This window comes from Mesoplodon mirus (genome assembly GCF_964341445.2).
Source record: "Mesoplodon mirus genome assembly, chromosome: 19".
Taxonomy (NCBI): Eukaryota; Metazoa; Chordata; class Mammalia; order Artiodactyla; family Ziphiidae; genus Mesoplodon; species Mesoplodon mirus.
Genome location: NC_138995.1, coordinates 48,111,248 through 48,138,984, shown reverse-complemented (window position 1 = coordinate 48,138,984; position 27,737 = coordinate 48,111,248). Strand labels below are relative to the sequence as shown.

General features: G+C 52.9%; 1 protein-coding gene across 1 annotated transcript in view; it reads left to right on the top strand.

Moving 5' to 3' along the window:
• PEPD (peptidase D) overlaps positions 1–27,737 on the top strand; it is a 117,381-nt gene that overhangs the window by 16,283 nt on the left and 73,361 nt on the right. The window contains exons 4-7 of the mRNA XM_082605987.1: positions 2,272–2,335; positions 9,583–9,630; positions 11,205–11,266; positions 19,723–19,767. Of these exons, the coding sequence (XP_082462113.1) occupies positions 2,272–2,335; positions 9,583–9,630; positions 11,205–11,266; positions 19,723–19,767 (219 nt within the window). The remainder of the gene's footprint in view (positions 1–2,271; positions 2,336–9,582; positions 9,631–11,204; positions 11,267–19,722; positions 19,768–27,737) is intronic.

The window sequence follows — 27,737 nt, the reverse complement described above, 5'->3', positions numbered from 1 at the left end:
GTGTGTTGAGGTGGGCAAAGGGCATTTAATGAAGCTGGCCCCTGAACTCACTTCCTCCTGGACATCGGGATGGCTTCAGCCGGTTCTCCCATGGCTAGCTGGCCCTTGCCACTCCTTGGCTCCCGTGGCAGGTGAAGTGGCTCGTAGCTGGTAGGTGAGGGGTGGACAGGCAAGCGCACAGCCCTGGGGCCGCCCACAGGTCACAGCTGCCTCGAGTTCTCCTCTCCTTTTCCCCCTCGTCCCCCCACCTCCTCTGGTCAAGACCTTGACCTCAGGCTGAATACACGGGGATGTTCCCAGGTCTGCAGTCTCCTAGGTCTCTGCTGAGTACTGACTGCCAAGACTCCCACGTAGGGCAGGCAGGAGCACGTTTCCTGAGGTGTCCTTTGGCAAGACAGCTTGGGAGAGTTAGTGTCCCCGACGGGACGTGAGGTGAAAAGGTCAGTGTCCAGGCTAATGGCCGAGACGCCCCTCTGTAGGGATCATTGAGGCTGGCCTCAGAAGCACGTCCTTGGCTCTTCCGGAATATTTTTGGGGTTTGCTTTTGATGCCTGTCACAGCTGGAGGGGATGAAGTGACTGGGGACCAGGGGTGAATTGGGGACCTGCTGAGAACTCTGGGCGTCTGTCCTGAGCAGGGACTGGAGCCGGGGCAGTCAGCGTGAATGTGGTGGTGACACCGATGGCCCTGCCTCTTGCCTTTCTGGCACGTGCTTTTGTGAATGGCTGCAGGGTCAGCTGTGCTGAGGGTGTCGGTGCTTGGTAGCAAAGGGTCAGCGAGCTCTTTGCAGTAAGCCCTGGAACCGGGCCCTCCAGCATCCAGGCAAGGTGCTTGTCATCAGTTTCTGCCCCACGTAGCTGTTACAGGCAGTGCTAATGGAGGCACAGCCATTGGCCATTTAACTTTGAGTCCCGTCTCAGTCACAGAAGCTAATGCAATTGGATCGTGCAAACTTAATTAACAACGGGAGCTTGATACCCAGTGCCCGCTTCAGAGAAGCCAAAAGGGCGGTAAAGCAAAAAGGGTTCTGGGGCACCGGGCCGCCGCTCTTAGTGGACCACTGTCTCCCTGGCCTGGCTCGCTGCCTACGGCTGTGAGCTCCCTGACGCTGATCCCCAAGGCCACCCATCTGTCCCTGGATCGTGCTCTGTGTTTCCCGGCCACAGTCCAGTCTGGGACGCTTGTTTGGGTGGAGAGGAAAATGGTGCAGGGCCCAGAGAGGGGAGTCTGTTTCCTGGGTAGCGATGCTGGTTGATCAGTGGTGTTTCAGAGGCACGTGGAGCTTGCTTTTAGAGCTGGTCATTTCCGAGTCCCAAAGTGCTCTCCTGCCCTGTCCCCTACGGGCCTCCCCAGGTTCACTGTCCTTGGCACCTCCACCTGCCTGTCATCTGCTCACCCTTGAGAGCCCAGGAAGCACAATCTGAAAACCATCTGCTACTTCCTCTGAGGCTTCTTTCAGATCTGACACTTGGTGACTAGAATATCATGCAATCACAGGCAGGATGGGAGTGAATCCCCCATGCTGATGCGGTGCCCAGGCGTGGGACGGTGTGTGTGTGTGTGTGTGCGCATCTTGGACACCCTTCCCCCAGGCGGCTAGAGCTCCTGATGTGAGCTCTGTCACCAGCAGTGACATTGACTCATCTGCCTACCAAGAGGCAGGGCGGTGGGGATGGTGCTTGCTGGACCCACCAGCCCTGCTCAGTGCTGCCGTGACCAGGAGCCCTTTGTGAGGTGGGCAAGGGCTACCCAGCCTCCTCCGCCCTGCGTCTTTGTCTTCTCACTGGCTGATTTTTCAGGGACCATGAGTAAGCTTGAATGTTTCGCATCACAGTGAGTAATACTGTTACTGACTTCTTTAAAATGTTAACTTTTAAACTTTTCTTTAAAGAGGCTCTGTGGGGGCCTGGGAGGCAGCTAATTTCATGCACCAAAGCATGGGTGGGCTGGCTGGCTGCCCGGTGGGTGGGCTCTCATTGGTAGTAGAGGGAGGTTTGTCCGCAGCTGCTTGCCCCAGGCGGCCAGGGTCACGAGCTCAAAGGAGGAGCAGAGGTTGGCTGGGGGAGGTGGAGGGAGGCAGGTGGGGTTCAGCAGTCACTCTGTGGCCCAGAGTCCTTTGCCCTCCGAGCCTGTGTTGGGCAGACCGGCTCGGTGCCAGGTGCCGGCTGGGGCAGGGATGGACCCAGGGCTTCTTGGCCTGGGCTCAGAAGGCAGCCTGGACCCAGCTGCGGCCAAACCCTGACCCTGGCGTTCCCTGTGCTTCTTTTTGAGGATCCACTCCAAGGAGCACTTCAAGGAGAAGTACGCCGTGGACGACGTCCAGTACACAGACGAGGTCAGTAGTGGCCGACTCCTCCCACTGCAACAGCCTGGCTGGACATTGCGGGACAGCACGGTCCAGCCACCAGCCCCCTCAGTAGTGCCCTTATTTGGAGAGGGCAGGCAAGAAACATGCATCTCAGACCTCCCTGGGAGGCCCCTGCTTTGCTGGGGCAGTGCCTGACTCGGTCGCCGGTGGCTTGTACCTGGGATGTGGCCGCTGAGCTGCTCGGAGGAAGGATGTCTCTGTGAAGGTCTGATCAGGCTTGGCTGGGCCTTTGCGTGTTGGGAGGCCCTTCCCACAGGCCCTCACCAGCTGCAGGTGCCGCTGTCAGAAGAGCCCCAGACAGCGAGAGGCCTGTGGGGTGGGGTGGACTTGGAGGACCCCTGGCTTTAATCCTCTTTCCAGCATGGTTGCCCAGTGGCATGTGGCCTGGGTGGGTATGTGAATGTCCTCCTGGGGCTATGAATCTGCCCCCCAATCCAGGCAGTCAAAAGGGGCTGCCCCTGGGCTTCCCTGGTGGCGCAGTGGTTGAGGGTCTGCCTGCTGTGGCAGGGGACACGGGTTCGTGCCCCGGTCCGGGAAGATCCCACATGCCGCGGAGCGGCTGGGCCCGTGAGCCATGGCCGCTGAGCCTGCGCGTCTGGAGCCTGTGCTCCGCAACGGGAGAGGCCACAACAGTGAGAGGCCCGCGTACCGCTAAAAAAAAAAAAAAGGGAGGCTGCCCCTGACTTCCACTGCTGTTAAGGCCAGGCCCTGGCAGAGGTGAGAGCACAGCCATGTGCCCCCCTCGTCTCCTTGGGGGACCAAGCTCCCCCGATACTGCACCACTGTCAGGCGCACAGGAGGCCTCCGCTTGTCCCTGGGTGCTGTCGCAACCCCCAGCCTCTGTGCAGGTCGGTGCTGGGCAGAACATGAATACTCTGAGGTGAGTGCCTGCCGCCTGAGGCGCAGCCCTGGCCTGGCACGGTCGGCTGCACGGAGCCCCTCTGTGCCTCATTTCCCCAGACAGAGGTCGTCATACACTAAGAGCTGGGGTGCAGTGTGGAAGCTGCCGGAGGAGCCAGCCAGCTGGAGGCCGAGCAGCCCCCGACCCCACTTCCCCTGGGCAGGACACAGTCTGTATCAGGGAATGACAGCAGTGGGTGAGGGGTTGCGTCCCAGGGATTGTGGCCAGGCACACAGTGCTGTGCGGAACTGGTGTGTCTCAGCCCGGCCTGCTCAGGGGCAGACAGCTCACCTTGATGAACCCCTGTGCCCAGCCCCCGGCAGGCCAGCGCCAGTGTCATCCTGTGCACAGGACAGTCCTACAGTTCTGCTGTCCTGGAAGGCCAGCCCACTTCTCTGTCAGTATCCTACCGATCCTCCAAGGCCTTGTGCAGCCCACGGCATCCCCTACCAGCTCCAGTCCACACTGTCAATCCTCCTCTGGCTCTTGTGACCAGTTGTGGACCCTGGCTGTGTTCTGGTCTGTACCCTGCCCTTTGCTGTCTTGTCTTTGTCACTAAGGCCCAGTCCTTTTTCCCCAGAGTTTACGATCACACTGTCTCCCTGCCCAGTCCCAGGGACGTGTGGACATCAGAGCTCGTTGGGACCCAGGGCTGAACTCAGCAGCCAGGGGCACGGTCTGGCACAGAAGGTGACCGCACTGGTGGATAGTCAGCCGTATGGTGGTGCCCAGTCAGGAGGGCCTCGTGGAGGAGTGCACCTTACTTCCATGGGGCCTGTATCTGCAGCAGCTTCTGTCTGGCTAGAGTGTGAAGGCAGGGGGGCTTTTGGTGGGTCTTTATTTTATGTCATGTGATTTCAATACCAGGTTATTGGGGGTGACTCATAGCATCTGAAGAGTCTGTTAATATACACATGATGTGTTGCATCGACCTCTTTGGGTATAGGATCTCCAATAGTCTGAACATTTATTTGCACGCCCCTAATGAGGTCATTTGCCACTTACAGTAAGTCCCTTACAAATGAACGAGTTCCATTCCGAGAGCGTGTTCGTAAGTTCAATTTGTAAGTCCAACAAGGTTAGCCTAGGTGCCCAACTAACACAATCGGCTATATAGTAGTGTACTGTAATAGGTTTATGATACTTTTCACACAAATATACATAAAAAACAAACACACACAAAATAAAGAAAACATTTAAAATCTTACAGTACAGTACCTTGAAAAGTACAGTAGTACAGTACAACAGCTGGCATACAGGGGCTGGCATTGAGTGAACAGGCAAGAAGAGTTACTGACTGGAGGAGAGAGAGGAGGTGGGAGATGGTAGAGCTGAAAGATCATCAGCAATACGAGATGGAGGGCAAGCTGCAATTTCAGTCACGCCTGATGTTGATGGAATGTACTTACGCATCTTTGAAAGTTTGCAACTTGAAGGTTCATATGTAGGGGACTTACTGTACCTTGTATTTTTTTTTTTTTTTTTTTTTTTACGGTACGCGGGCCTCTCACTGTTGTGGCCTCTCCGTTGCGGAGCACAGGCTCCAGACGCGCAGGCTCAACGGCCATGGCTCACGGGCCCAGCCGCTCCACAGCATGTGGGATCTTCCCAGACCGGGGCACGAACCCGTGTCCCCTGCATCGGCAGGCGGACTCTCAACCACTGCGCCACCAGGGAAGCCCTGTACCTTGTATTTTTGAAGTGCTAGAGAGAGAAGGATGCCCATCCTTAGTTCTGATTTTGTTCTGACCCTCTCCTTTGATGGGTGTATCCTTCCTACTTTTGTAAGCTGCATCTTAACATTATTGCTCTTTGTGACCTTGACCTTCTGGGTCTCCTCGGTGTGGAACCTGGAGGGGGCAGCCTGGGGATGGGCCCTGAGGCCCAGTGCATTGAGTCAGAGTGTCTCTGCTGCAGCCTCCCAGCCACAGTCTGGTGTTTTTGCTTTTATGACCGGGGTGGGCGGGGAGGGGGGCAGTGGCCATGAACTCAGCACCATTTACACAGTGATTTCCGGGGAGAAGGAGAGCCGGCCTCCAAATGAGGTAAAACAGAGGAGGTCTTGAGTGTCAGGCCAGGAAAGCCTGTCATGATAGTGTAGGATTACAGCCCCACAGACCAGCTCATTCTGAGTCTGTATTTATGAAGCAGAATCTTAAGTGAAGGCTTCAGTGGAGTTGAGAGCACGGTGCTTTCTGCAGGGCCGCGCCGTTATCACTGTCATCGTGAATCGGCCTTGTTGTGACTATTACTGCTATGGGTCTTATTGGAAACGAGGGCTCCTGTGGACCGTGGGACAGGTGCTTCACTCCAGGATGGCACCTGTGGGTTCCAGCAACCTCGGCAGCTCACACAGATCCCCTCCTCCCTACGCCCTGTCCTGTGGTGGGCCACAGTCTCACCCCGTTAAGAGGAATCCAAGGCTCCAAGCAGTGGAGGGCCTCATTCACGGCCGCATGGCCATGGAGTACCAGGGTTGGGATTTGACCCCACCAACTTTGGACCCCGGGGGCTCGCCCTCCACCTCTGCCTTTGCCCTGTCACAAGTGAGCAGATGTTGCAGGACACGCCTCCGGAGGTGACAAGTCTCCCAAGTGCCTTTGATTTTCTGTGGCTTGAAATGGAGCCCGACTCAAGTACAGACACCTGGGCTGGGAGGCACTCGAGGGTGCCTGGGGCTACTCCATCATGGAAAGCGACAGGAAGCCCTTTATGTTGGGGAAGGGTTCCCTGGCCCAGTTCTGTGGTGCTCAGCTTGATCTAACAACCTTGGGCAGCCTTGGCTACACATCACAGACGAGAAGCAGCTGACGCTTGTCTCCTGTGAAAGAGGGCAGGAAGCCCCCACCCCAGGCCGTGGCCCCTCACTCGATGCCACATGTACAATACAGGTGTCTGATGTGGCAAACCTGGCTATCTAGTTTCCCTCCTCCTGTAGGTGATCCTGAGTTTATTGAGAAGGTAGAGTGAATGGTGGCTCCCCTGAGAGGGGGTAGCTCAGGAGAACCTTGAGAGGGGCTACTAGGCATTGCCATCAAGGTGCAGTGCAGTGGCTGGTATTCATGGGGACGGGAGTTGGCCAGGCGGAGGGCACGTTTTATGTTCTCCTTTATGGCACCAGGCAGATGTTGCCAGGGTCACTGGCTCGGATGTAAGAGACCTTGGTGGCAGCACAGTGATGGATGCTGCCTGCCTCTCTGCCTCGGTGGGTAGAGGCGTCAGGGAGTGGTGGGGTCTGCGGCGGGCCCTCTGAATGCTGTGTGGGACTGCTCGCCCCAGGTTACTAGATACACCAGTCGTTCATGAGTAGCTGCAAATCCATGTTGTTCGTGGTCTTTCCCAATGTTTAAATTTTAGAAACAAATTGAAATTTTTACTTTCTCATTTTTATTTAGCTATTTATTTTGGCTGCACCACGTGGCTTGTGGGATCCTAGTTCCCCGACTAGGGATCGAACCCGGACCCTGGGCAGTGACAGCGCGGAGTCCCAACCACTGGACTGCCAAGGAATTACCCCCAGATTGAACATTTTAAATGCATTGCCGGCCACCAGCGTTCAGCCCTGTTTCAGACTGCCGTGAAAAAGGTTCATTTTTAAAAGCTTTGCTTTTTGCACAGTGAAGCCCAGCTCCCAGAGCAGTGCAGGCTTTCTTGACAGCACTTGTCAAAGATTGTCCAGCCCCTTTTTCTGGATCATCACCCTTGAAGAGTGGCCAGCAGGCCTGGTGGGAGCTTTGGGCACGAGGGTACGTGAGGTGTCCACGGGAAGCCTGTGACAGTCCCCAGGGGAGGATCCTTGTCCATAGGGCTCTGAAGAGTTCTGTATGTGCCATCCGCTGCGACCTGCTGGAGAGGCCAGGCTACTTGGGAAACTGATGCTGTGGCATGAAGCAAGGCAAGGCGTTTAACAGCACTGGTTCATGAGAGCTGGTGGGTCCCCAGTGCCCACTGGTCCATGGAAATGAGGCCCCGTGTGGACAGAGCCATGTCGTCCTGTGTGCGGAGCTGTGTTTCCCACCGGTGACGCATAGCTGCCTCACGTCCGTTGCCTTAATTTCGGAGGCAGGGAATCAGGGTGTGCTGACGAGAGTGTAGCCCTGATTGGTCTCCACGGGGAAGGGTGGGTGCAGCGGCCTGGCTGGGGGAGGTTTTGCAGCCGCAGAGGTAACCAGGGCCCACTCAAGTGTTCATGATCAATAAAAGATGCTGCCCTGCCAGGACCAGCAGATGCCCGGCCTGCTGCGTCAGGCCTCCTCCATCCGTCTGCACATCGGGTGGCATTGAGAGGGCTGCTTTCTCCTCCATTATCCCCAAGCAGCACTTCCTGAGTCACAGCCGAGAGAAGAACCAGCAGCCCACACAGCTGTTATCCTGCTCCCCTCTCCCAAGGACAATAGGACATACAGTCCCCAAGTGCCTACTCGTGCTCTGGTTGTGCTGCCGTAATTGACGGACCCGCTCTGTGCCGATGAACGTAGACCCTTCAGTCGCCGTAACGACACACCCAGGGCCCAACAAGTGCGGCTCTGGTTCCTTCTAATGAGCCGCCGCCTCCTCGCAGAGGGCCTGGGGCCTGCTAGCGACTCACCACGCCGTTGTGTGTGCAGCTCAGAGGCCGGGCTTCAGCCCTTCTCAGAGCAGTGACTGAGCAAACGAGGGTCCAGGGAGATGGAGCGTGGGGCTTGCGGGTGGGAGGGTGGTTGGAACACATCCAGAGAGTTATCTGGCCGTGAGCATCAAAACCTTGACAAAGTGTGGGGCTTGTCACCCAGCAGTTTCACTGGGTCAATTTTTTTTGTTTTTAAGGAAGTCATTTTTTTTAAGGAAGTAAAGACTTTATATCAGGATGCCCATCAGGGCGTGATTTATAAAGTTAATCATTAGAAATAATGCAAGTGCCCAGTAGAGGAATGAATGAATAAACTATGCCAGATCTGTTAAGAGAATATGACACAGCCACCACTGTGCTCTCTCTTAACTATGGGCAGATTAACCCATAAGCCTTTTCACTGGTGAAATCTGGACGTTTGCAGTACCAGCGTCCTGGGTGGTTACATGAGAGGAGTCTGCAGTGACTGGCACAGGCTATGTAATCAAGTGTCCCTGGACATTTACCATCCCCCGCGGTAGTGACTGGTAAAAATGGCGTGTTTGAAGTATATTTAATGACAGGAAGTAAGCGAAGCATGTAACTTCATATGATCCAAATGTCATTACAGATCTCTGTTTTTATGTGCAGAGATAAAAAGTCTCAGGGGATGGTTTTGTGGGTGTATTTTATCTTTTTATAGTTTTCAGTATCTTCCAGGTTTTCTCTGGGAGCCTCTCAATATTAAAAAGCATATATATATATATATATATATATATATATGTCAGAACTTATCAAAACATGCACTTCAAATAATGTGCAGCGTAGAGTATGTCGGTGATGGCTTAATAAAACTGTTGAAACAACAAACAACAAATCCTCCTCCCTCTCGCCCTGTGTCAGAGTGTGAGAGTTTAGGGTGGGAGCGTGGGGAGGGGGCTCAGTACAGTAGGAGTTGCAGTGGCCAAGATGCAGAGCAGACTGAGGGGTAGGGCCAGGAGAGGAAGAAGGTGGTCCCAGCGGGGTGGCCCGCCCCCTTGGGGTGAGGATGTCCTGGCCGAGGCAGTGTGATCGGCCAGGGGGGCAGTAGAGGAGGGAGTGGACCAACCCGCCGGGGGGCCAGAGACCTCAGTCCTGAGTTCAAATTGAGGAAGTGGCTAAGATGGGGAGAAGGCGTCCCAGGCAGAGGTGAGAGCCCAGGCAAAGGCATGGGGAGGTGAGCTTGCATGGCAAGCTCATTCAGGGGGTCGGGTGGGAAGCAGCCAGCGTGCAGGGGCCTGAGTGGGCCGTGATGGGATGGAAAGCCAGGATGTGGGGTTGTGGGTGGCAAGTCCATGTGGTCAGGGGGATGAAGGGGCCAGGGAGGAGGGTGTCTACCCTGGGCACCAGTGCCGAAGATATTGCCTCAGTGGGTCTTTCATGAGGGACCAGGCAGATGAACAGAGGCGCTAGCCTTGGAGGGCGAGTGGGTCTGGCTGTTTGGAGCTGGGATCTGTGTGGGGCTCGGAGCCAGGGCAGCACGTGGGGAAGCCAGGTTTAGGTTTGAATCCCTCTCTGCTACCTGATAGCTGTGTGGCTTTCAGAAATCCCTTATTCTCTGTAAACTTCTGTTTTAAGGATGTGCTGGACCAGTGTGAGCTGTCAGTGTTTAATAACGCTGGTACGGCATCGCCATCAGGCTTCACGTGGTGGCGCTAAAGTGGACTTTTCTTTCTGACCTTTCAGATCGCCAGCGTCCTGACATCACGGAGCCCCTCCGTCATCCTCACTTTGGTAAGTGGCTGGCGTTCAGGGACCAGGCAGCGTTTGAGTACGGGGAGGGGCTTTAGGGAGCCGCTTGCTCCTGCAGAGGTCAGGGCCGTGGGGAGGATTGAAAACTGAGAGCAAGGGTCATTGCTGATAAATACTGACACCTCAGTCTGAATTGCTAAACGTGTCCAGGACCATGTCCTCCATTCTCCAGTCGACCTGGGCTGTGTCCTGTCCCGAGGCCACTGTGGACAAGACGCCACACATACTCCGAGGGTTAAAACCTGACTAGAGGATGTACTTGTGTCAGGTTGAGCTCTTGGGGTTTGTGGACGTAGAATATCAATTTGCTTCCACACTGTCTCTCCTCCATTGTTGATAGAGAACGTATCAAAACGTGCACTTCAGGTAATGTGCAGCGTATAGTGTGTCGGTGAACACACCCTTTGCATCTGCCCATGAGGGTGCTGGGCTGTGTGGCATCAGAGTTTGGACTCGGGGCACTAAATGACGGAGGGCTTGCTGCAGCCTGGGGCAGGCGGGGGTGCACGGTGCACCCTCGCAGGGCGGGGAGGGGGTGCTGAGGCTGTGAAGTGGCTCCGAGAAGAAGTCTGCTTTCTTACACTTCTTCACCCTTGGGGAGCTTCAAACATGAAGAGTATGCAGCCCTTCTACGCTCCCAAAGTGACCCTTCTCTCCTTTGTTAATTGATTTTTACCGAAATAGTTTTTCTCAGTTATTTTTGTTAGCGCTACACATGATCTCTTTTTTCCACCCTGCGTTGTTTTTTTTTTTTTTGGTGGTACGTGGGTATGTGGGATCTTCCCGGACCCGGGGCACGAACCCGTGTCCCCTGCATCGTCAGGCGGACTCTCAACCACTGCGCCACCAGGGAAGCCCCAACCCTGCGTTTTTGATGGCTGAGAAGAAACGTTATGATTGTGGTCACGGAGGGTTCAGTGTGTTTTTTTTTGGGGGGGTACAATTAGACATCGACCTGAAGGTCTTGAGGAAGAATTAAAAGGCGATTTAAAAGGCCTGGCCTCTCTGGTGATGGCACGCTTTCCTCTGAATCTTTTGTTTTGTCTCCGCTCCTGTCTAAGTTCCAGTTGGAGTCTCCTTACAATTAGGGAAAGGAGAGGAATGTGACACAGAGTCTCAGTGTCACGGAGAAAGGCCCCTCCTGCCTGAGTCGGGTCACACCCGTGTCTCTGGAAGGGCCGGATTTGACAGTGCTTTTCAGGACACTGTCTGTGAGGAGTGTGTGTGCACACACGTGCACAGGGAGACCAGCCAGCCTTGGGGCGGCAGGGGGATTTGTGGTTGGAGGTGGTCCCGGTCCGAGGTCTTCTCGCCCAGCCTCCACCTATGCCCAGACAGCCGGAGCTGGGGTCAGCAAGGTGCTTGGACGCAGGAGGCCTTGCTTTCTCTCCTTTTCAAGCTGCAGCAGAGAAAGGAGGGTTGCCCTTGTGCTGGGGCCCGGCCTGGAGTTACCTGAAAGGCGGGAAGGGATGGGTTGGCTGGGCTGAGGCGGGGGCTCCCCGTCGTCGCCCCGTGTGGCGGGTCTGCGCCCTCACGTTCCCTCTCTCTCTCTCCAGCGTGGCGTCAACACTGACAGCGGCAGCATCTGCAGGGAGGCCTCCTTCGAGGGCATCAGCAAGTGAGTCCTGGGGCCCCGGGAACCGTCTCCCTTCCTCCTCCGTCAGCTCACGTCTTCACCAGCAGGCTGGCCCCGTCTACAGACTAGACACAAACACACTAACAGGAGGATGCTAAAAAGGGGTTAGAGTGGGTGATTCGAGGACATGCTTAGAAAAATAATTTGCCTAAATTCACTCCAACCTTGACTTTAAGGATCGATGCCACTTCCCTGTCAAGCTCTACTGTGAAAGCACAGGCCCGCCACGTGCTTAGGGAAGCCCTGGCCACCGTGCACACACATGGGACGGCTGTTTTCCTTCCAGGGACCTGCTCTGAGCTCCGTGGTCTTCGTTGTTATCGGCCCCCTCCCCTCACTTCTAGCCCCTGACCTCCCCCAGCCTGGCTCACAACTTCCCCATGTCCCCTGCTGCCCCAGTCCCAGATGGCACCCCCCTTACCTGCCCTCGCTCCCCAGTGTAGCCCCAGGCCGAGCCCCCCAGCTCTGTTCCCCCTTCTAGCCCTCCCCAGGCAGGAGGGCAGGTGTTGGGCACATTGCCACCCACATGCCCTGGCCCCTGGAGAGTGCCGCCTGCCAGCCATGCCTGTGTCCCCGGGCTGGCTGCTGACTCGCCCTGCGGGGGGCGGTCTGTAGGGCCTGAGACTGCAGCAGATGAGCCCTTGAGGGGAGGCACCTGCTCCTTGGGGCTGCTGAGTGTGGACAGCTCGCCTGCTCTTCTGTTTCTCCGGCCCCAGCCCCCCCCTCCCCCCGCCCACACCTGTACTCTGCGCTATGGAATCCTCTGTCCTTCGGTGGACCGAGGAAGTGCCTTGTAATTATGTATGAGCCTGAGCCACGGGAATTTGTGCGTATGTGTGATGTGTGGTGTGATTAGGAGAGATGATGAGCTCATAAATATGTGTCACTTCCCCCAGTGATAAGAGTGGTGGGGCATCAGGTTTGCGTCTTTTCGACGCACACATCTCCGCATCCTCTTGGGAGCTCCCCAGAGTGGCCTCGCCTCCCACACCAGCAGTGATTAGACCAGCTCATTGAGATGCTGGCCGTGGAGCCGCTGTCTTTCTCTAGGCCCTTGAGGGGAGTGGTACGGGGCACAGCTTGCTGCTGCCTGTCCTGATCCGAGCCTCCCCTGGTCCCCCAGCACTGCCCGGTGCGGGGCGGCTCCTGTGCCCTGCTCACCTGCCTCCACTCTGGTCCCGTGGGCTGGCCTCTTCAGTCTCGACTTGGGTCTCACTGCCTTGTGGGGAAGCCCTGAGCTAGAAGGAGGGAGACCTGGTGGCTGCCACACTGACCGGTTCTGTGACCTTAGCAGAACTTGCCTCTGAGCCTCTGCTCTCCCACGGGAAGCATGGTGCTGCTCAGGCTTGCTGTGGGATGAAATGAGATCCCGCTCATCCGGAGCCTGGCGTGGAGCTGGTGCTTAATAAACAGTTGCCCACGAGCAAGTCCCCATCACGCCCCAGTGCCCCTGCAAGCATCAGTTTCCCCAGCTATGTAGTGGGCCAGCGGACTTCAGGATCTCCGATGACAAGATTCCTGGATGTCAGTGAGCTGTGGGGTCTTTCTTGCCCCACCCCCCAGCCGAGGTCTCTGCTGCAGAGAACGCCTTCTCAAGCACCCGGGGCCCAGGTTTTCTGGGGGAGCGGTGGGGGACTCCAGGGGCATCATCACTCTCTGTGAGCAGTGGAAGTTGAGGCCTCGTCCCCACTACCCCGGGAGGAGTCCCACTGTGAACTGACCTCTTCCTCCACTGAGCAGACCCCAGCCTCTGTTCCCTGCTGCTCCCTGAGTCCCCGTGGCCCTTGCCAAGAGCCCAGAGGAGCCTGTACTTGGCCAACACCCCACCCCACCTTGGGAGGCTTTTTGGAGAGCCTTAACTTTGCACACTCTCCCAGGCTGGCCCTCTCCAACCCATGGTCCAGTCCAGACGCGGACTGGCTGTGAGCCACTCCCCAGGCCCCTCACTGCTGGGCTGAGCGCCTGCCCCCATGCTGGGGGGATCCGTTTCCACACCCATGTGGCAGGCTGAGTTTTCTGACTTGGCTGAAGTATCGCAGGTGAGAGCCCTCCCTGCCTTGGGGTCCCCCAGCCCCCCTGTGGTACTGCCTCCCCTCCTGTCCCCTCACACCTTGTCACATCCCACTGTGGCACCCTTCGTGTAGCTCTGCCCTTAGGGGTTGCTCCATTTGGGTACCGCCCCCCCCCCCGCCCCCACGGCGCACTGTGGCCACTGACCTCGGGCCCCCTGCCAGCGCCTTCCCTGCAGAAAGTCGTGTCTGTATTCCTGGGGTCTGGGTGCAGCTCAGCCCCCTGTCTCCCAGCCACCCCAGCTCTGCCACCTTTCGGCCCCTGCGCCAGGCTGGAGAGGCCCTTGTCCTCCAGAGCCGCTGTGGCTCAGTGACCGCATTCACCTGCCAGCCGTGAGCACCTCCAGCTGTTTGCAGGGATAATAATAGCCTGTTTCCTCTGCACGATGAACCTTGCTGTTGTCCTACTTTCCAACACTCAGCTGCTTCTATCCTCGGTCACTTCTCACTGCCCTAACGAAGTGCCTTATTCCTGGAATTTTTGTTTTTGACCCTTTTGAACTTCTCTGCAACACCTCCCATCTTGGATCCTTCACTGACCTGGTCTGGCAGAAGTTCAGGTTTTGGCCTCTCGGTTTGTCCTGATGGGCCACCCGAGGCCACCTTTATCCCTTGGCCTGGGGGCAGGAGGGAGCTTGTGATGGAACAGTGGCCTCCCCTGTCCACCCAGCTAGGCAGTCAGCCTGTGACCTCTCCAGACGTGGCTCCTCAGGGTCGGCTGCCTTGGGCCTGTCACCTCAGCGGGGCTGTGGGTTTGGTCCTGGGAGCCCTCAGACCTTCCTTGGCCTTCCCAGATCAGGACCAGGCCGCCTGCTGCCCACGACAGGGGGTGTGCCAGGTGTCACGGTGGTGGGGTCGGCAGAGGACTGGGAGCAGGGAGACAGAGGCGGGGTGGGGTGGTAGACATGCGCTGGGCTCTCCCCATGGCCGGGGGCCCCTGGGCTCACCAAGGGGTGTGGCCTCGTCCTCCCCGGGGAGCCAGGGTGTGATTATGCGGGGGTGAAGGAAGCAGGTGGGGACAGTCTGTAGGCCTCGTGCTGAGTTTGACTCCAGCCCCGGCCACAGCTCCCTGTACAGCGGGATTGGCGCCCAGACAGCTCCCAGGGAAAGGGTGGAAGGAGCAGGCCCTGTAGGGGGCTCCGGCCAGAGGACAGGGTCAGGTGCTCGTCGCCAGGTGCTGGTGAGGGCGGAGCCGGGGCTGGTCTGTGGAGAGGGTAGCTCCACAGGAAAGACACCTTCTTCCTGGGGGCGGCACATACCACAGCTGCCTGGAGCAGCTGGGTCCTGCAGCCTGGGAGCAAAGGCAGACATGATTAGTCTTTGTTAGCATCAGAGGAGAGGTAGACTTGAGAGCTGGTTTTCCTCAGACAGACAGACCCTGGCTATGAAGGGAAAGAGATTATCTGTGGGGGGCCAGGTGGCCTATGGGCCGCCTTCTTGGCCTGAGACAGTTCCCTCCAAGGCAGGCAGACTGCCCAGGAGCCCTGGGCGGGGGCAGTGAGTAGAGAGCGCTCTGTTTCACGCCGTTGTCTGACGGAGGAATATGGTCGATGCTTTACATTAGCTGGTTATTCAGGATAAGCATATTTCTTATCTTCTGGCATTTACTTAAATTGCCTTGCATATTTGACGACGATTGGTTACAAATTAATTCCATTTAAATAAGCAGTTAAGTATGAAATTGCTGAATTTGGGGGTTATTAAAGTAGGAATATTAATGTTCAGGGATGTGAATTTTCAAGCCCAAGAAATAGAGGGACATTATTAAAACTCGACAGTTACAATAAAATGGCAGTCTGTGGTGTGGGGACCAGTGGCTTTCTGGTTACTGTTAACTTATGTATCAAGTTAACAATTTGGATTGAGGTTCTGATTATGGCTCATGGAATCTCCATGAGTCTCCTGAAGAGACGAGAACCCGTCCCAGCCCCCAGTGTGGGTGGAGTGGGGGGCCTTCTGGGACCTGTTCTCCATCTTCCAGTTAGAAACTGCAGGGAGGAGCCCGGGGGCTGGAGCAGGGCTGGCTGGACTCATACTGCTCACTGTCCATCACCCAGCCCACAGCTAGAGCCCACCAGGGAGGTACCCTCTGCTTCCAGGACATTGCCCACCTTCATGGGCTCTGGTGGGCTTTGTTGTTGTTTTTACACAATTATTACATGCTTGATATAGAAAGCTCTAACTAGCACAGAGGCGAAAGCAAGGAGTGTTCAAATTTCATTACCCGAGTTAAACCACTGACATTGCAGTGAATGTCTTTTGGACTCTTACGTGTGTGTCTGAGGGTGTTTCTCTATCTGAATGTTTTTGTGTCTGAGTGTGCATTTGTGTGAGTCTGTGTGTTTCTGTTTGTGTGTATATTTGGGTGTGGATCTTTGTGTGTTAGTCCAAGTTTATGCCTTTGTGTGTGTGTGTGTGCATGTATTTGCCTGTGTCCGTGAATATACATCTGTGTGTGTCTGCCTGCGCCTCTTTTCCAAGCGTATGCCTGTCTGTGTGTGTGTCTGTGTGTTCGCATCTGTGTCTTTGTGCCTGGTCACTTTGCTGTTTGTGTGTGTGTGTGCATGTGTGTGTATGTACGTATGTTTTGTAACGTGAGATTTTACTGGCGTGTTTGGCTTTTGAGGAGATAGGCCATCGCTTTTCCTAGCGTCAAAGTGCTGTTTGGCAGAATGGGAGACAGTCTGTCTTGCCGTCTTTATTTATGTCATCTCCTGCTCTGTTCTTCACTCTGAGCCGCGCTGGCTCTCTGTGGTCTCTTTGATATTTCACAAGTAGGGCTTGATACTACAACATTTTGGTAGACTTTGAATTAAGTAGTCTTATTTTTATAGTTAGGGATCCCGAAAGCTCCGAAGATCTGGAATCCTTTCAGCCTGCTAATACCTCCTTCCCTCTCCTCGTCCTTGTCCCTCCTTCAGCCAGAAGTGGGGGTACCCACTGCACAACCACAGCATTAGATAGGTGTTTTCAGACACCCATCAGTGAGGCCTTGGAGGATTCCTGGTGGGTCACAATCCTGTATGCCCTGTGTGATATCCTGGCTTGAGATGGAGCAGGGCTCAGAATCCTGAGGATTGAAGGCTTCCCAAGGCTTCTCTGCTGAGGCCCATACATTGTGCTGGGCCACATTGTGCTTACCTAGCTGTCTCACTGACAGCTTGAGCTCTGAGTCACGCATGACAGAAGTGTCAGGGATGTGCCCCAACCTGATCCTTTTGTCTCCTGGGTTCCCTTTTCAGTTATGTTCATCTTATCAAAGAACTTTTAGTTTTGTAGATTTTTCTCTATTGTATGTTTGCTTTTTATTTCATTGATTTTTTTGCTTTAAAAAATTTTAATCTCTTTAGGTTTTATTTGTTCTTTCTCTAGTTCATTGAGAAAGAAGAAAGATATTTCTGGGATGGAAGTTTATTTTATTTATTTATTTATTTGGCTGCGTTGGGTCTTCGTTGCTGCACGCGGGCTTTCTCTACTTGTGCCAAGCGGGGGCCCGCTCTTCCTTGCGGTGCATGGGCTTCTTATTGCGGTGACTTCTCTTGTTGTGGAGCACGGGCTCTAGGCACGTGGGCTTCAGTAGTTGCAGCATGTGGGCTCAGTAGTTGCGTCACGCAGGCCTCAGTAGTTGCGGAACGTGGGCCCAGTAGCTCTGTGGCATGTGGGCTCTTCCTGGACCAGGGGTTGAACCCGTGTCCCCTGCATTGGCAGGCGGATTCTTAACCACTGCGCCACCAGGGAAGTCCCGGGATGGAAGTTTAGATAATTGATTTTCAATGTTCTTTTCTAATGCCTACATTTAGAGCTATAAATTTTCCTCTAAGCACTGCTTTAGCTGCATTTCACCAATTACGGTATTTCGTGGTTTTATTTTCTGATTTTATTATTATCTCTTCTTTGAACTGTAGGTATTTAGAAGTTTATTGCTTAATTCCCAAACAGTTTTGGATTTTATATTTTTCTGTTACTGATTTCTAGTTTATTTCTACTGTAATCAATGAATATTCTCTGTATTTCAATGCTTTGAAATTTGTTGAAACTTCCAACATATATTGTTTCATGATAAGTGTTTCATGTATACTTAAAGAGAGCATGTAGTCTGCAGTTGTTGGCTGTAGTGTTCTGTATATGTCAGTGAAATTAAGTTGGTTAATTGTATTGTTTGTATCTTCTGCAACTTTACTGATTTCTCTGTTTGCTTGTTCTGTCATCAGAAGAGGTATGTGAAAATCTGAAACTATGCTTGTTGATTTATCTGTTTCTCATTTCTGTCAATTTTTATAAATCAATTTTATTAGAATAAAATTTATATATAATAAAATTTATTATGTGTATAATTCAGTAAGTTTTTAAAAACAGCTTTGTCGGAATATAATTCACATACCTTATACAACTGACCCACTTAAACTGTACAACTAAAATGCCTTTTTGTATGTCTGTAGATTTGTGCAGTCATCATCACAATCAATTTTAGAATATTTTCATCACCCAAGAAGAAACCCTGTACCCATTAGCAGTCATTCCCTTGGCCACCACTAATCTATTTTCTGTCTATGGATTTGCCTACTTTAGCATTTGATATAAATGGAGCCATGCAGTATGTGGCCTTTTATATCTGGCTTCATTCACTACCTGTGTTTTCAAAATTCATCCATGTTGTAGCATGAATCAGTACTTTGGTCATTTTTATGACTGAGAAATATTCCAGTCTATGGATATATCGGTTTCTGTTTGCATAATATATCTTTTCCCATCCTTTCACTTTCATCTGTGTCTTTGAGTCTAAAGTGTCTCTTTAGAGCATATAGTTGAATCTTTTTTTTTTCCATCTATTCTGCCAATCCTTGTCTTTTTTTGGGGGGTACACGGGCCTCTCACTGTGTGGCCTCTCCCGTTACGGAGCACGGGCTCCGGACGCGCAGGCTCAGTGGCCATGGCTCATGGGCCCAGCCGCTCCGCAGTATGTGGGATCCTCCCAGACCGGGGCACGAACCTGTGCCCCCTGCATCGGCAGGCAGACTCTCAACCACTGCGCCACCAGGGAAGCCCAATCCTTGTCTTTTAATTGGAAAATTTAATCCGTTTACATCTAAGGTAATTACTGATAAGGAAGACCTTTTTTCTGCCATTTTGTTGTTAGTTTTCTGTGTCATATATTGTTTCTGTTCCTCAGTTTCTCCATTACTCCCTTCTTTTGTGTTTAATTGATTTTTTTGCAGTATACAGTTTTGATTCCTTTTTTATTTCATTTTCTGTATATTTTAGTTATTTTCTTAGTGGTTACCCAGAGGATTACAAATGACGTCTTAAACTTGTAATAATCTAGTTCACATTGATATCAGTTGATTTCAATAGTACACAAAAATTATGCTCCCTTCCTTTGTGCTGTTATTGCATACAGATTGCATCTTTATACATTTCACAGTGATCTACACAGGTTTATAATTATTGCTTTATGCAGTTGTCTTTTAAATCAGATAGGACTTCAAACGAAAAATACGTTTACACTGTTTCTGTACTTGCCTATGTAATTACCTTTACGAGTGCCCTTTTTCTCCTTATATGGATCCTAGTTACTCTCTAGAAACTCCTTTCACTATAGTCTGAAAGATTCCTTTTAGTATTTCTTATAAGCTAGGTCTTCTAGTGATGAATTCTCTCAGTTTTTGTTTATCTGGTACTGTTTTAATTTCTCTTTCATTTATGAAGCATAGCTTTGCTGGATATGGAATCTTCATTGACAGATATTTTTCTTTTAGCAATTTGAATATGTCATCCCATATTCTGCTTTCTGGCCTCTGTAGTTTCTGATGAGAAATCAGCCATTAATCTTACTGAAGATCCTTTGCATGTGATGAATTTATTTTCTCTTACTGCTTTTAAGGTTTTCTTTTGACAGTTTGATTATGTGTCTGGATGTTGATCTCTTTTGAGTTTATCCCACTTGGAGTTCATTGAGCTTTATGGATGTTTACATTGATGTTTTTCATTAAATCAGCAAAGTTTTTGGCCATTATATTTTCAAATATTCTTCTGCTCCATTATCTCTCTCCTTTTCTTCTGGAACTCCTATTATGTGTATGTTGGTATACGTGATGGAAGAGGCTATATGCTGTCTGCCTAGCGAGGGTGGAGGATGACGTTTTGCAGCCAAGCAGCTTGTTCTCCAACTGACTACACTTGGAGGACATGGCCTGGACTGCCAAGTCTGCTGCAGGACGTGAGCAGCAGCAGGCCTTCTGTTGTCCAGGGAGTCATGAAGTTAAAGTTCTCTCGGTCAGGCTTTCTCTTGGTATGTCTTGAATGAAGTATTTCTTGCTGGGAGATGATAGACCATTGAACTAATGGACTTGACTTGTTTTCTTTCTGTAGGTTCAATGTCAACAACACCATTCTTCATCCAGAGATTGTGGAATGGTGAGTATGGCTGTGGCTGTTCGTTGTGCTCAGCCCAGGAAGGTGAGAGACCCTGCTGTTCCCACCCACTCCATCTCAGAGAGCCCCTCAGACAAGCTGGTCCCTAGAACTCTTCTCTCAGCCTCTTCTGTTTTGTATTTTTTGTTTGTCAGTTGGTCTGTTTTTCCAAAAGGGCACATGTCACTCGAATGTCAATTAAATTTCTCTTTTTCTTTAGGAGTTTTTAAAAGAGATCTTACCATAAATGAGCCGAACGTATATAGCTCAGTTAAAGTAGATAGTGAAAAAGAATAAAAATAAACATCATACATGATCCTATTACCAGAAAGGTAAACATGTTTTCCTCATGTCACGCATATGTCTTGACTAGTTGGCATCCTTTTTACGTGTCTTACGTTGCCTGCTCTCTGTTTTTGCTGGTACTGATAGCCCTACCTGCAGTGTGTTTTCTGCTGGTTCACAGCAGGGCGAGGTGCCTGCAGTTGGGCATCGCCTCTGTGGGCCCTTGAAGAGACCCTCCACTGATGTGCTGCCAGTTTTCTTCATACGCCATCGAGTTTGGTTTTTTTAAATTAATTAATTAATTAATTTAAAAAATTTATTTATTTTATTTCTTTACTTTTGTCTGCGTTGGGTCTTTGTTGCTGCCCATGGGCTTCCTCTAGTTGCGGCAAGCAGGGGCTACTCTTCGTTGCGGTGTGCAGGCTCCTCATTGTGGTGGCTTCTCTTATTGCAGAGCACAGGCTCTAGGTGTGCGGGTTTCAGTAGTTGGGGCACGTGGGCTCGGTAGTTGTGGCTTGCGGGCTCTAGAGCGCAGGCTCAGTAGTTGTGGTGCACGGGCTTAGTTGCTCCGCAGCATGTGGGATCTTCCCGGACCAGGGCTCGAACCCGTGTCCCCTGCATTGGCAGGCGGATTCTTAACCACTGCGCCACCAGGGAAGTCCTCGAGTTACTCTTTTATAGCACTAAAACGTGTTTTATTTGTTGAATGGCTGCACTTACTCTGAATGTAGGAGAGAGGAGAGGCAGGGCTTTGGCTGTATCGTCCCCTGACTGGGAGGCGTGTGGACTCCTCACATCTGATCCTAAGGCCATGTGTCAAGTTCCCTGTCTAGTTGGGAGACCTTGCTCACCTAGTCTTGAAGCACTTGGGAACACTGTGGCCTGAGGATGAGGATGAGTCAGCCGTTGAGTTTGGGGGAAGCGCAGAGTGGGGAGAAGGAGAGCGTGATCCAGGCCAAGGGGCCACTTGTTCAAAGGCTGGAGACAAGAAAGGTTGGTGGCTTTGTGTGGCCAGCCTAGAGCCGCACACTGTGGAATTGGCCCCTGAGGTTGGTTAGAGAGACGGGCAGGGGCCGGGTGGGCCGTGGTGTCTGCCTGGACTTTGTCTTGAGAGAAATGAGAACGAGGGGAAACCTTCAAGGATTTAGGCAGGAGAATGGTAGGATCAGGTTTGCTTTTTTTAAATTTTTATTTGTTTTAAAAAAATTTTTGGCTTTGTTGGGTCTTCGTTGTTGAGCACAGGCTTTCTCTAGTTGTGGAGAGCAGGGGCTACGCTTTGTTGTGGTGCACGGGCTTCTCACTGTTGTCGCTTCTCTTGTTGTGGAGCACGGGCTCTAGGCGCATGGGCTTCACTAGTTGTGGCATGTGGGTTCAGTAGTTGTGGCACGTGCGCTTAGTTGCTCCGCGGCATGTGGGATCTTCCAGGGCCAGCGCTTGAACCCGTGTTGCCTGCATTGACAGGCAGATTCTTAACCACTGAGCCACCAGGGAAGCCCAGGTTAGCGTTTTTTAAAGCTGTGGGGCAGGAGTGGGAGCAGGCTGCCAGTTAGGAGGCTGCTGCAGGGTCCAGGTGGCCATGGAGGGGTAGGTGACAGAGTTGAGAGTAAGGGGCAGTCAAGGGGAATGCTCCTGGGAGGAAGCGGCCTTGACGCCTGAGTGAAGGATGGAGTTGAATGTGACTCTGGGGTTTTGTCCTGAACAGCTGGGTGGTGTGTCACCAAGATGGGGCAGGTGCTTTGGCAGGTGAGGGACTTGTCTGTGGTGTGTTGAGTTTGAGGCAGGTGCCGGCGGGAAAGAGGCTGGGCCAGAGGCGAAGATCTGAGGGCTGTCGACAGGCATCGATACTGACCCTCGCGAGAGCTGGAGGGTGGGCGGGCCAGCAGCTCTGTTGGCAGCCCTGGCCCGGTGCCCATCCTGGCCGCACACTCTGTGAGCAGGGGGGCTTGTGTCCTTCCAGTTCACAGCCACCTCTTCTTGTTTTGATGAAGTAACAAATGCCTGGCCCTTCTGTAGCCCCCAGTTGGCAGAAGAATAAATCCTGGATACTCAGGGACCGCGTCCACTTATGTCCCAGATGTGGCATCCCTTGTGGCCGCTTACATTCTGAGTGCTTTGGAGACCAGGGCTGGGTTGTGCACCCCAGCATCTCCTGAGGGACAAGTCATTAGTTTGTCACTTTGGAACGAGCATGCTTTAATTCTGGTGACATTTCCAAGGCTCTGAGGTAGATTCTGCATTCATAAGATACTTCCCAGTTTTATTAAAGCCAGCAGCAGAGAGGACTTATTTGTCATTTGATGGCAGTAGAACTATTTTAGAAATGTCACATTGTCCTCACTGCCTCGGGTGTGTTTTAGCCGTGTGCGTTCTGGCCTCTGTAGTGACCGCAGTCATTCTTGGTGGGAGCCGTGCGAGTCACTGTCATTGCCCTCCTCCGGTAACTGAAGGAAGGATTCTGGGTGGAATGGCGGGCAGGCCCCTCATTTACAGGAGAGACTGGGTTTCCATGGTATTAAATTATGGCTCATTGATGTATCTTTGGGCCCCTGTCCTGGATGCTTTTTCCAATGCCCCCCTCTCGGCCCGTGGAGAGAAGTTACCTGGGGTAATGGAAAAACTATCCAGTTGGGCATATCCAAATTTTCACCCCAGCCCACCCAACCTAAGGAAGTCACTTAACTTCTCTGAGCCTCAGCTTCTTCATCTATAAAATGGGGATGTAGTAATGCCTAACTCACAGCATGGATGTGAAGATTCATGCTGCCTAACAATTACCATAGACCGGGTGGCTTATGAGCAACAGAAATTCATTTCTCACAGTTCTGGAGGCTGGGAGGTCCAAGGCCAAGGTGAGGACACACTTTCTGGTTCAGAGATGGCCATCTTCTTTCTGTGTCCTCAAATGGCAGAAGGGGTGAGGGAATTCTCTAGGGTCTCTTTTATGAGGGTACCAATCCCATTCATGAGGGTTCCACCCTCATGACCTAAGCACCCCCCAAAGATCCTACCTCCAGATACTATCACGCTGGGGATAGGTTTCAACCTATGAATTTGAGGGGAACACAGTGTTCAATGTGTAACACCAAGCCTCAGTTTCCATACCTGGAGAGTGGACGTGGTCTCCCTTATTTGAGTGAGAGCAAAAGTCAAGTGACAACACATCCTGGTAATCATGCTGTCACCTTTTGAGACTTCCTTTATGCAAGGTGCTATGCTAAGCCCTTGACACACGTCTCCTTATTTAAAGAGGTATTTTATTTATGTTATAAGGTAGGACTCTGATTATCCCCATGCTACAGGTGAGCAAACTGAGGCACAGGAAAGTGATTTGCCCAAGAAAAAGCCAGGAGCTGAGCCCAGGCCAATGGTTCCAGGCTCTGAGGAGTACCCTGGGGAGTGGAGGGTGCTGCCTGCGTGTCAGCCTCTTTCTCGGTTCATTCTTGGCCATCCGACCTGCTCAGAACCCACAGAAAAGATCTTGTGGAGGCCAGGGTGTGGTGGGGTGGAGGGCCTGGGGATGTGCAGCTAAGCCTCCCCCAGCACGGTGCCCTGCCACCCACATGTACCCCAGCTCCCAGGTAGCGGCTGAGCTGGGGATTTGGGATCCTTCCCAGAGCCTGTCTGATTAGGAGGCAACAGGCAGCCTCTCCCAGCACAGGGGAAGCTTCACTTCTCGTTTGTGTTTGGGTGTCATTCATTTCCTTTCTGTGACTGCTTTATTGTTTTCCATTCTCTCAAGCAGTACCTTTTTGATTTCCTGTAAATTCCTCTATAATCATATTCTTCTTCCCCACAAACATGAGATCATAGCTGATCATTTCTTTCCTTGTGCTAGGTATTGCAGTTTGAACGTGGAGGTCAAAAGTTGAAACTTAATAAGAGCAGGCGTCTCTCACTTCCATAATTTAGTCTGTGGTTCTGCATTCCTGTTCAGCAGATGATTAAATTGATCTGAAGGTGGGTTAGGAAATAAAAGGAGATACTTCTGTGCTGTCTAATAGCTCGGCACTGTGGATTTCAGTTAAGCACCTCTGGAAGCGTCACAGAAAAGCATGTCAGCCATTGCCACGCGCCTTCTCGGGTTTTAAGTGAGGCCATGTTAACTTGAGTCGGTGTCATGCCAGTGTTAGAGCTGTTAATTACACAGAGCGGAGGTGGCCTGCGTGTATTCATCAGGCAGCGGGGTAAGCTATTTCTATTCCCCTGCCTTTCTGTGCACGGGAGACGGTGAGGGGTGGATGGTTTGGGGCAGACACGCACTAGGATCCTGCATCCTGGGTAATGTGTCCCAAATTAGAAAAGGTACCTAGATGATGACTTAGGTTCTTGGTGTGTATATGAAAAGTATTCCAGTAGGCTTGCTATTTTTGTTTCCCGGAGAATAGGCATTTAACCCTAAGTCAACGAGAATGCCAAGTGGAAAGTGGGGACCTGAGAGTAGCGGGGAGAACTTGGCTTACTGTGCACCGGGAGGCTGGACCCGGGATGTGGGAGCAGTCAGGCCCTGGTCCCCGCTCTTCCTGCACGTGGCTCACGACTGCCTGGCCCCGGTCAGGTCTCAGGCACACTCAGCTTACCATGGGCTGAACCACCGTTTTCTTCCTGGCTCTGGTTTCTCTAAGAGGACTTATGGATTGAGCTTCCTGAGGATATGTAATTCCAGCCAGCTCTTTCCTTTCTGTCCCTCCTGTTGTTCTGGGATTTTACCCTTTGAATCCCTGGCTCACAGGGTAGGGAAGGAACGGCCGTGGGGGTCCTGCGGTATGGAATTCCCGCACTCCGCTCCCGCAGAAGCCCCTGCACATTCATCTCCGGGAGAGATGGAATTCCTGTCCCTTCAAATGGGTTTTGTGCAACACTGTGGCACTTTGATGCTTAGAGACTGATTTTGGAAATACTTCATCCTGTCTTGCTACTGTTTTAATCAGTGGAGCATTCAGACCTCACTTAATTGATGTCTTAATCCTGCATTTAATGCCCAGAGGCAGTTTTGTGACCTGTGAATATTTAAGGAAGAAAAAGCTTGCACAGATGAGCCTCAGCTTGGTCCAGTGTTTGTCATTTCAGGCCAGCAGCAGGGGACTCTGTGTCTTCACCCCCACCACCCTGCCCGTGGTGCTGCCTTTCTCCTTGAGCAGCCCCCCTTGACGTGGTGATGCTCACAGGCCTGGCCACGAGCTGGGGACCCTGCCTGAGTGCCTTCCTCTCCTGCACACGTCAGGCACCTCCTCTTGCTGCCGGAAGAGCCTGAGTTGCCTTCTGCCCAGATGTCTTTTTTTTTTTAATTAATTAATTTTAATTTTTGGCTGTTTTGGATCTTTGTTGCTGTGCACGGGCTTTCTCTAGTTGTGGCGAGCAGGGGCTACTCTTCGTTGCAGTGCAGGGGCTTCTCATTGTGGTTGCTTCTCTTGTTGCGGAGCGTGGGCTCTAGGCGGGCAGGCTTCAGTAATTGTGGCACGTGGGCTCAGTAGTTGGGGCTCGTGGGCTTGGCTGCTTCCTGGACGAGGGCTCGAGCCCGTGTCCCCTGCATTGGCAGGTGGATTCTTAACCACTGCACCACCAGGGGAATCCTGCACAGATAACTTAAGTGGGGATAGAAGCCTTGCAGATGATATTTCTAACCACCACCCCACATGTCCTTGGGCTGGACAAGGCGGGGGCTGAGTGTGACACTCAGAATCCCTCACTCCAAGGCGACTGGGCCTACAGAGGCTGCACCACAGCAGAATCCCCCTACCTTGCCTTTTTGTGCTCGGGAGTAAAGGAAATAGCCTCCTCAAATTCAGAGCAGTGACTTCTTCCTGCAGATGAGGAGAAACTGTGCAGAATGCTGGAAAGTCTTACTGTTTTCTGCCGTGATCTTAAAAACAGTTTCTGGTGCTTGTGTTGTGGAGATAATGGGGCCAGTCAGGGATGCCTGGCACCGGGGCAAGATTTCAGCCCCAGAGTGCCCTGTGGACAGTTGGGTGAGCTGGCACACAGCAGCCTTTACTTTCAGGGCCCTTAAAGCTTGGATTCAACTGGGCCAGGCCAGTGCTCAGCCAGGCCGGCTTCACTGGAGGACTGCCTTTGCCCTGGTTCAGTTTGATTTTTTTTTTCTTTTTTTTTAACATGACTAAAAAAATACGTCCTGAGGCAACCAGCTAGAGGCCTAGTTTGTCATCTTCCCCAAAGTGAAATTAGAAAAGGAAGCAGGACTCTGGGCCTCGGTGGCTCAACATGCTTATCTCTGATAGGCAGGGAGCATGGTCTGGGCTCCAAGAATCCTCTCTCCTTGGGCTGATGGAGTCTTTTTCCCGGCTCTTTGCAAGACTGAGGGTGCCTACGGGGCAGGGAGGAGGTGAGTGGAGAGCCTGTGAAGTGGGCTTCTGAGGCTGGGGCTGCCTCATCCTGCCTTTGTGGCTGGGGAGGCAGTGGTGGTGGGAGTTTGGATTGCTGAGGCCTGGGGAGGCTGTTCCCCACGCCCTGTCCTGACCGGGGCCTGCCAGGCTGTGCGACATCCCACGATGACCTGGTGAACAGCCCAGGGAGGGCGGGGTGGAGGAGGCCTCCTTTTCTTTTTGAGATGAACCATTCTCTCTCCTGGTTGGAAGTAAGGTGTTTTGCAGCTTTGGTGCAATGCCCAGGTACTGTTCCTAACCCATAGTTACTGTGTGTCTGCTCTGGGCCAGGCACTGTTCTAGCCCTGGGACCCTGCCCTCCAGGGCTATGGGCTTTTAGGGGGAGACTTAAGTGAAAAGGAAATTACAAGCGTGATAGCTTACTGAGGATTCACATAGACTGCCCAGGGAATAGAGGGAGGGATTTAGCCTGGTAGGGGGCTGGAGGGAGCCCCTCCCTGCTTTCTGAGAAAGGAGCTAGAGGATGAATGTGCAGGAGCCGGTTCCAGGCAGAGGAGTCCCTGTCGGGGGTTGGGGGGTAAGTGGTGGAGACAGGCAGGGTGTGGCCTAGAGAGCCTCCTGGTCCCTGGATAGAGTTTTAACTTCATCTGGACGACATCTAGAGGCTACTAAAAGTTTGAAGCCAGGGAAAGCCTGGTCAGATTTGCATTGCCCGAAGATCCACAGCTGTGGTTGGGGAGCAGACAGGGCTGGAGGCCAGAAGAGCCAGGAGAGGTTCTCCAGGCTGGAGAGAGTGGGGTCTGGATGGAGAGAGAGAAAGGGGAGGCGAGAGAGGTTGTGGAGGTGGAATTGCCACCCTTGGTCATCGGTTGGATGTGGGAGTGATGGACGGATGAGAGGGAGGTGCCCAGGTGTCTGCATTAAGCAGTGGGGAGGTGTGGCTGGAGATGGGAGCCTGCAGAAGGGTGGGAGTCTCTGTCCTGCTGAGCTGGAGGTGCCTGGGGGGGTCCTGCCGGTGGAAGGCAGCTGGGAGGCCTGTGCCGGGGAGCTGGGGCTTTGGGGGCAGGTGCAGCGGCAAGGCTGGGGGGCCGGGAGGGGAGGGCCCGTCAGAGCTGGAGGAGGGGAAGCCGCCAAGCACGTGCCAGCAGAGGCAGGCGTCGAGGTGCCTCTTGCTCTTGGGAGGTCACGGAATGCCTCTGGGTTTGGCACCCTGGTGAGGCAGTGCTGGCAGAGTGGCAGGGGCTGAAAGGAGAAGAGGGGAGGGGAGAGGGTTAGTGAGAAGATGGGGAGGAGGTTCGTAAAAGCCTCTCTCCCTCCTCTCCGGAGGCAAGGACTGTCAGGGTGTCC